The 9226-nt window shown below is 53.4% G+C and overlaps 1 protein-coding gene across 1 annotated transcript; it reads right to left on the bottom strand.

Annotated features, from left to right (window-relative positions):
- Positions 1 to 8850, bottom strand: YKT6 (YKT6 v-SNARE homolog). The gene is made up of 7 exons (XM_006217125.4): positions 8496 to 8850; positions 6181 to 6263; positions 4938 to 5038; positions 3839 to 3943; positions 3484 to 3549; positions 1117 to 1218; positions 1 to 301 (listed from the first exon to the last, which is right to left on the bottom strand). Exons 1-7 carry the CDS (start codon positions 8597 to 8599, stop codon positions 266 to 268), a joined length of 597 nt encoding a protein of 198 aa, XP_006217187.1. The 5' UTR covers positions 8600 to 8850; the 3' UTR covers positions 1 to 265.
- Positions 8851 to 9226: the final 376 nt, after the last annotated feature.

Genomic DNA, 9226 nt, shown 5'->3' with positions numbered 1-9226 from the left:
TGGAGTCACTGAGCTTTATGGGGGCCTTTTGTACACCTTTGGGGGCCTCAGATCATCTTTTCAAAAATTACTAGACATGTGAATTTGAACGTTCCCCACCCCCAGGTCCCTTCCACCACCCTTCGGCTCCTCCCAGGAGCTCCAAGGTGAAAATTGAGCGTCTGTCCCCATCCGGGTCGTCCCCCGGCAGCTCCGCTTCCTGGGGGCTGCACTGCTGATGTGAATGACGGTGACGCTCCAGCGCAGGGGCTTCCGCCGGCTGCCGTCACATGATTGCACAGCACGAGTTTTGTTTCCGGGCCTTGAAAGAGACAAAGGGGAGCTGAAGAGGTAGACCTCGGCACGCACGGCACCGCGACCCCCTCAGGGATCAGGCGGCTTAACCGGGGGCTCTGGGAACCAGACCACTGAGTCAGACAGAGGCCCTGGAACCACCAAGGACAGAGAGAAGTAACTGGCCCATCCTCAACGCCTGGAGGGAAGCTGTCCAGAAGCAGCTCACAGCCCCAAGGTCATTTTGTCCACCCCTAATGCTATCAGTGGGGAAGCCAACCTCCCACTGTTAAGCCAAGTACAGAGAAACCAATAATGAAAGTCAGCTGAATCTCCTCCTCTGCCGCAGCCCTGTCTCCCCATGACGCCATCTGGCCCCATGGAGAGTGTTTTTTGCTGAGCGTGTCTTCAGAAAGGTCCCCACTTGGTTTGGGTGGCTCGTTACCTTCCCTCTCGCTTCCTGTTCAGATACCCCAACCCCACTGGCCAGCTCCCGCCAAGGCACACCTGAAAGCAAACGCGTGTGGATGGACCTGGTACACGCAGCGCACCCACTGTTCAGTGAAATACCTCATCTGGGAGTGTGAGAACCTCTCTGGGAAGACTGTGTAGCTGCTCTGCAGACAGCAGGGACGAGGACGAGGGTGAGCCCCTGGGACAGAACCCGACTCCACCGCCTGCCCTCCCTGGGGAGCGGCCCGGACGCAGCGGGGAGCAAGGCCTCTGTAACCCGCCTTGGCTGTCACCGCTCGTCACTGAGCATCCCGAGGAAGGCTCGCTTAGTGGGAGTGCTCGGCCACTGCTCGCGGAAGGGGTGCCCGGGAGCGGCCGGGCCGTACTCACCGTCTTATAGAAGGCTTTAGACTGAATTCCCAGCACTTCGGATTTGGACACCAGATCATCTAGCTTCTCGCCTCGTTCTAATAAAGACTCCATGGTGTTGTGCTGGACAGAAGGAAAAACAGAAAAGAACGCTCTGCTCTGTTCACAAAGTGAGCTGACACCAGCCCCCTCCCCATGAAGTTCAGTCACAGGAAAGCACCGCCTTTGGGCTCCTCTCCCCGCCACACGGGCATCCAGACACAGCGTTCCCAGACCCGTGGAGGAGACAGGACCTAGTGACCTCCCTGGAGAATCTAGAAGGTCCTGACTGGGACACAGAGCACTTCCCAGAAAACCCTCTGCAGCACAGGCTTAGGTACCCACACTCTATGAGGGGATGAGTGGTACTTCTGACACCTGTGTTTATGCACACACACGCCTACCGGACAGACTGCTTCCTGCCTCCCTCCGAGGCAACTGTGTTTAAGAGCCATTACTAACAACTCTGTGAGAGCGTCTCAGCACTTAGGAACATAGACAGACCCTTCCCGAACGGGTGAGGGATGGAGGCCCCCAGCAGAGCTCCCAGCCCCGCTGCCAGGGCCATCAGGCAGTGGCCAGCTCGTTTCCACCCCAGATGGCCGCTGCCACAGCGCCGCAAGCCCTCAGAGGCCCCTTCAGAGCAAGTGGCACGAAGCTAGGTACGCACAGGTGAGATGACACAGAATGAGGAAGGAGCAAAAGTGTCCTTTATCACTACACACAGCTGCGCAACTCAGGTTCCCACCATAAAACGTTAACTGGATTAAGGTGCGAATGGGCTAAAAGGAAGCATGACCAGTAATCCAGATTTTACCACTGGGACTGGGTGACCAGGACCGATCTGCTCTCTGCAGTGGGGAGAGAAGGAAAGGCAGAGAGTGGGGGTCCCCGGCTCTGGGCTGCCCAAAGCTTATTAGAAAATGTGGAGAAATACACTAGGAAAGACAGAGAGATGCCTGAAAACGTTCACATCTAACTTTTGTTCCAAAGCCCCCAGACACTACTGGAAGCATGGTTCAGAAGGCAGGCTTGGAGCCCCGGAAGTGCTCTTCACAGGACGCAGCAGCCTGGGCCCCGCCCAGACCCGAGTCCAACCCCAGGAGATGCTGACGTGCAAGAAAGCGGAGCCAGGGTTGGTAGGAGTTTTATATTCGGGGCAGGGTTTTTCTGGGCTTAATGTCCACCCACTTCAGTGTCCACTAATTGCTGGGCATTGGTTTTTAAGCCCTAACCCCAAGCCAGGCGTTGTTCTGTGAGCAGGGCTGTAAACAGAAGGACAAGCTCCCAGTCCTGCGAGCTCCCCACTAGTCAGGGACTCACATAAACACGTAGTGACAATGCAGTGACGTTCAGAAAGGGTACATCCTCCAAGTGCTCGGGAGGCCTGAGCGTGGGGCGCCTGCGTGGGAGCCAGGCAGGAAAGGGTGTGAAGGGGCACGGGGTCATGAGGCCTTGTCAGGGAGTCTGCACTTTATCCTAGAGCTGATGTGAGAGCGGCTCCAAGGAGAAGACTGACAGATCAACAGCTACTGTCTGGTGGGCAGACGGGAGGTAGGGGGAAGCCAGGAGGCCAGGCAGAGGCAGAGGCCACAGGGACCAAATCCTAGACTGCCTGACTGCCAAAAGTAGCTCACAGTTTAAAAAAAAAATTCGAGATTTTCAAATATTAACTACTATATACAAAACAGATAAACAACTTCTTCTGTACGGCACGGGGAACTATATTCAGTATCTTGTAGTAACCTATAGTGAAAATACATGAAAACAAACATATATATGTATATGCATGACTGAAACATCACGCTGTGCACCAGAAATGGACACGTTGTAACTGACTATACTTCAATTAAAAAAAAAAAAACTGAAGCAGCAATTACAAACCAGGGATTTCAGGTAAAAACGTACAGATCCCGCTCCTCTAAAACAGGCCTATCTGACAACTCTGGGCCTGTATTTAGTCAGAGTGGGTGAGACCGAGACCCTGAAAGAGAGGCACCTGCCGGGCTGTGAGTCAAGCAGGCACCGGGTGGGGGGGCAGAACATCAGAACTCAGACCCCTGGAGCCCGGCAACTGCCCAGACAGGGAGCCGGGACGGGGAATGAGGGCTGCACTGGTTCCCAGCTCAGGCAGTGGCTGCCGTTAAACGGGACAGGGGCCGGAGGGACAGACTGGGGCTGCCTGAGTGAGCCTGGCTTTGAGGCCTCTGACGCATGGGGTGAGGGGGGCAGTCACCACTTTCCGAAAAGTGCTTCAGTTACAATTCAATTCAGGCTGTGCGTGCCTGAGTGCTGGCAAATCTGTCTGCCCCTCTGTTTTCAGACTTGCTCTCCCACTTTCTTACTTACCAGGATGATTTTGGTCTCATCTAGCTCAGCCTGCACCTTGGTCATGGGGTCAGCTTCTCGGGGGTTCTAGGAAAGAATCAAAAATAAAAACAATGTCAGGATGGGAGTGGCTTCGTGGAAACAGGGCTCAAAACCAAGTGAGCTGGACACACTTTCAGAATTTAAACACCACAGGCTGTTTAAACACACGACAGAGAAGCAAAAGCCTGCCTGGGCGCTCAGATTCCAGGTCTCAATGTGGATCCCTGCGGTTTTCGAAGGCACGTTCAACCTCGAGGCTGTCGCCCAGAGCCACAACCATCCGGACCGCTGGCTCTCCCGCTGCACACGGCCTGGGTCAGCCTTCGTGCCCTACCTGGTATCTACTGAGGTGAGCGTCCAGGCCTGTGTACTCGATGGTAGCAGGGGATCCAATTGGCCAGTCTATCCTGTCGACTTGCTTGGAGAAGTCGTCTAGTACCTGCAAGACAGGGGAGCTCAACAACATCCCCGCCTTGGGCTCATCCAGAAGAGGCTCTCAGGCCTCCAGATCCCAGGGAGGACGGGGGAGGAGGCTGGCTAATGGCAAGTGGAAAATCTAGGTCCATGTTCCTCCTTTGTAAGTACTCTGGGAATTAAAAAGCAAGCGTGCCCAGCCTGATATGAACCTCATCTGGTGAATGATAAGAGTATTAGAATTTTAAACTACAGACTTCCACTTTTATCAGGTGATGAACTTCCAGGAAAAAGGATACCTAGCCTTCTAAATTTTCCAAAACAATTCTTCAAAAAGGTAATTATGTCCTTGGAATTTAAGCACCCACCAGATTTCATGTGCTTTTAAGCACACGAGTGCTGTGGGGGATGCGAGGCCAATGTCTTTGAGGAGTTTATCATTAGCACCACACAAAGACGCTGAAGAAGGCAGAGGCGCGGGCCCTCCTCACACCAGGGAGAGGAGCGACTGTAACTGCAGGACGGGCCAGCAGGGGGACTCCGTGAGCAGAAGCACAGGGGTGCGGAGGAGTCTGGTGTGTGCAGGGATGGCCAGTAGAGGGGGGAGGGTGGAACATGGGGCAGAGTGTGGAGTCCAGGGTGGCTCAAAAGGAACTGAAAGTCATGACTGTCAAGGGCAGAGGCAGGAAGAAAACCGGCTAGAGGAGTGACACAGGGTGGGGGTGGGGACGAAAGTACAGCCAGAGCTGACCCGAGGGCCCCAGTCCAGGAGAGAGTCTGACTTGGGGCAGACAAGGAGAGTCGGGGTGGCACCAGGGACACTAGGGGGATGAAAGCCAGAGATGAGCGCCAGGGAGAGAAACTGGGAAGGCTCTCAGACTGCCTCTTGGTTTAGGGCGAGGAAAAAAAGGCGAAAACAGGTTGACTTCGGACACACTGTTTCATCCCTTTTAATTCCTGGGGCACTACAGTCACTCCCAGCCCCTGTCCAAACTCGCCCAGCCAAGCTGCAAACTCACCTTTTCCAGCAAGGAGAAAGCTACGCGGGATGGATACTCATTGTCAGCAACGACCACTCCTGCGAGATTGTCGTTTCTCACGTAGACGTGGCACAGATATTCTAAGGAGACACATGAGGGGTGACATGAGGACTTTAGACTTCTCACTCCCCAAATCAGTCCAAGTGTTACAGTGCTGGGCCTTCAGAGCGGGCAGGGAAGTGGCCCTGTATGCAGGACAGTGCCTGCAGGAGCTCTGCCATCGGCGGGGCCCAACACCTGCTTCAGGACGAGGAGCGGCTCTGAGGCCCAGTGTGCATGGCCAGGTGCACCAAAGGTGCAGAAACACCCCAGGCAACACGACGCCGGGGCCACGTCCAAGTCCCACCCTTGAGCTCCAGGTCAGGCTCGGCTGTGCCTTGGGAAGTGTGGCCTCTGAGGTTCTGCTGTTCCCAAACTGACAGAACCCTGGACGAGCCAAGCGGCCTCCACTTTCTTTAAAAACCCTGTTAAGAGGGGGCCCAACTCAGGAAGTCACCTCGCGGGGCCTCAGGTTTCCTTATCACGGCAACCTAGCCTGCTCCATTCTGTGGTGGGCCCTGTGGGGACGGGGCAGGGAAGGCAGGAAGCGACAAGGCCCATCCAGAAAAAAAAAAGCTCGCCACTGCTGGCTGGGGTCTCAAGTATGACTGTGCTGAAGTCATCTGATTATCAAAAGGTACTTCTGCAAAACAGTCACAATCCATGGGGTTAATTTTCATCACTTTGAAAGGATTCAGAGGTGACACAGCTAACCAAGTGCCTCTAAAATAAACATGTAAAAAGTCTTCCAGGAAACCTGAATTATGAAGAAGGAAAAATAAAGGTTAAGAGGGAAAAAATTATGAGTTTCCAGATTCCTGGGCAAAAATCCAAGGAGCACAGAATACAGCGCTATATCAACAGGGCTGGCTGGAAATCCCTCTCTGAGATATCCGCGACTCCAGGAGGAGATCACGACAGGCTGCTTATTGCTCCAAGACAGTTGGACCCTAATCTGAAGCGCGTCCAAGCTTCCGGGGGTGATTTTAACCAAGCAAATTAGACATCAAGGTGCGCACAGAATTTTGCGTTAACAGGAAAAGGAGGAGGGAAGAGAGAAGTGAGGAGTGGGGTCCTGGTAGCTCTCTCCATCAGGAGGTGACAGCTCCTGCTCTGAGCTCCCAGCTGCCTGAGGTGTGGCCGCGGGACCAGCAGGCACTCACGAGGGGGAGGGTCCTCTTACCTTGTTCTTTGACGGAAGCTCTGCTGCCTTTCGCCGAGCGTTCCACGATCAGTTGACTTGTGAAGGTCATGAATTCCTGAACACTAAGAAACACAACATATATTACCTGCTCCTGTCACCGTGTCGCCAGCACAACGGAAAGTGACCTCTGAGCTAATACACTAAGGAGACGCTGCTTCTTGGTTTCATTCCTTTCCCTCCCCACCTTACCAACAATAAAGCCTCTGTAAATAATGCAAACATAGGTAATTACTCATCATCACAACCATTCAAATCGTTTGCTACCGAGCTCACCCAAACAACCCACTTGCAGATTACCAGGGAATTTTCTACAGGCTATAGTCAATTTAACATTTTGGTCTGAGTATGATTTGGGACACGGGAGAAGCAGAAGCCAGCTCTTGTCCCCAAGACTCCACTAACTTCCAAGCAGGACAAAACCATGACGGCAAAACACAAGTGGCAGAAATTGTTCGGCAGAGGCCCACTCAGTCATGGCAGCGCCATATGCCGAACACTGCAATGTGACACACGTCCGCAGTGAGCGCTGGCTCTGGTGGAGAACATGGCCTCAGCTCTGCTGGGGCAAACCCATGGTACCAGCCCAGGGCACTCTGGAAGGAATGGCGGGCAAGAGCTCAGCCAAGACAATGAGATGGGGAAAGGCTTGCATGAGAGGTTGAAAGGGAAGAGGAGGTTCATGGGCCCAACAAAGAGATGTGGCCCGGAATGGAACAGTCACAGGTGACAGAGGTCCAGCCGGAGGAACCAGAGTTAATAAGAAGCCTCCAACTGAAAATGCCACATAAAGGGCCATCAAAGCAAGGTCTTGACTCATGGAGTCCATGGTTGGCTCCAGCAGACCTGCACACTTCTGAAACTGCACTGAGAGCCATACGGAAGTGTGAAGGCCCCCGACTCGGGAGTGGACTTGCCTGGCTGGGGTCCGCCACTTATGAGACGTGTGACCTCAGACAAGGTACTTACTGTACCTTGCTTCATCTGTCAAAATCAAGATTTGCTCTGATGATTCAATGAGCACTTGGCACAATGTCTGGCCCAAAGTATTATTTGCTACTATTATCTTGAAAGAGTGACACAATCCAAATAATCCCTTAGAGAAAATAAGGAAATCTTTGCAGTAAGACTAGATGGAAGCGAGAAGGACTTATGAGAAAAAAAAATGCGCTCAGCTGGAATATGTGTTAAGAGACGCTGGTAGAGATGTCCCTATAGTATTGCTGTTGTGTTAGTCATCTGAAACTCGTGTGGGGATCGCAAAGCAGTGAGGTGAAACTCTTACAGTGAAATCTCTGAGGATCTTCAATATACATGGGCAGGGGAAAAAGAAGAAAAAGAATCAGAGTTAGCCAAGTACCAAAAGTTCCATCACAGAAAAACAGCGACACAGAACAGAGGTCATGGTAAAGAAAGCTAAGTACCAAGAAGGACCCAAAAGAAGCAGAAAGTTTCAACAAAATAACAAGAGAAATGGTTTGAGATGCTACCAGCAAGCCACTCTCATCAAGAACAAAACAGCCACACTGAAGCAGTAACAACAGAATCCAGATGGCAGATTCCACAACTTGGAGACTGGGTGACCACGGACACTGACTCTGTAGGGTCCTCCTCCTTTTGTGCCCGAGTCACTCCCACCCCTCTCACGAACAGGTTGGAAGGGTCTGTGGTACTTCTAACACACACCTATTGCATGAAAGCGCCTCACAAATGTTTAGAGCCGGTAAGCCCTGTAAATCCCATGCTTCCTGCCAAATCGTCAGTGTGGAACCTTTTTGCACCACTAGAACCCAACCATAAAGAGCATACAATTTGGGTTTGAGTCCTGGTTGATTTGTTATCTCTTGGGGCCTCAGTGACTCCATCCACAAAACGGGAGAGTATACCAGTATCTCTTACACTGATTTGTTGACAAGTCCCACCAGATATTATAAACGTGGCTCTTAAGCTTCCTGGGTCAGAAGCACCAAGTGGGAGTTCCTGGTTTAAAATATAGATTTCTGGGCTTCAACCCACTAGTTTAGAATGTCTGGGTGTGAACCTGGGGAGTCCGCACTTTTTCAAAGTCTCCTTATAATTTTATACGACAGAAATCTGGAAAAACAGTGATTACAGAAGTATGTTCTAGAATGGTACAAGGCTCTCTGCGATCGAAAGGGGGATGATTTCTCAGAGGCACAGTCCGCAGGCCGAGGAAGAGGCCACCACCGGGCCCCACTGCGGGAGGCCGAGCCCCGGACCTCCCTGGATTCCGCGGCCGTCTCCAACCCGGACCCCGCCCGCCGGGGCCAGCTCACCTGGACCTCTGGAAGAAGCTGAAGGAGGACACGTCGTACGCGGCTTTGAGCAGCACCACCTTGGGATCGCCTTTGTAGAGGACGCTGAGGCTGTACAGCTTCATGGCGCCGCGCCGTGGGGCCGGCCACCCGCCCGCCGCGGGACCGGCTCGCAGGCAGCACGGCGGCACCGCCCCTCGCGACCGCCGCCGGCTGCTGACGGGTTGGCAGCCGGCTTCCTCCTCCTGGCTCGGGGTCCACTTCCGGTTCCGGTCTGGGGACGCCGCCCGAGGCCCAACGGAGAGGGTTTTCGTGCCCCGGATGCAGAATGGAGAGGGCGGAAACACGAGAGGGGCGGGGCAGGGTGCTGCGCGTGCGCGTTTTTAGGCCCTCCTGGTCCTGGTCCCACCCCCTCGCAGTCCTTAACCTCCCGGCGCCGTCGCTCTCCCTTTCTTCCTGGCGGTCCTGCGTCCTTTCGGACGGCTCTGAGACCCCGGCGGCGTCCTCCCTCCGAGCAGTGAGTCCCAGAGCAGCACCAGTGCTACTGCACGAAGGACTTTGATTTATGGGCGAACTGCCTTTCCGGAAAGTGTTTTGTAAATCAGATCTTTTTTTTTTTTTTTTCCCCTCCAGATCTCCTTTTGAGTGAAGGGCAGGGACCTTTTCTTTAAGAGGCTCCTGCCGGGAGGTGAAGACATGCTTCTTATTTTCAGATGATCAGTTTCTTTCACGCCCTTCCCATGTTGGAGCAA

Source organism: Vicugna pacos, chromosome 7, assembly GCF_048564905.1.
Source record: "Vicugna pacos chromosome 7, VicPac4, whole genome shotgun sequence".
NCBI classification, from domain to species: Eukaryota; Metazoa; Chordata; class Mammalia; order Artiodactyla; family Camelidae; genus Vicugna; species Vicugna pacos.
Note: the sequence above shows the minus strand (reverse complement) of the source record. Positions and strands in the feature narration are given on the sequence as shown.

Coding starts and splice junctions, on each gene's coding strand:
- YKT6 (XM_006217125.4), bottom strand. CDS start 8,599: ATGAAGCTGTACAGCCTCAGCGTCCTCTACAAAGGCGATCCCAAGGTG. Junction 6,264..8,495: donor AGCTTCTTCCAGAGGTCCAG/GTGAGCTGGCCC, acceptor TGTGTTTCTTAG/TGTTCAGGAATTCATGACCT. Junction 5,039..6,180: donor AGCTTCCGTCAAAGAACAAG/GTAAGAGGACCC, acceptor GTGTCTCCTTAG/AATATCTGTGCCACGTCTAC.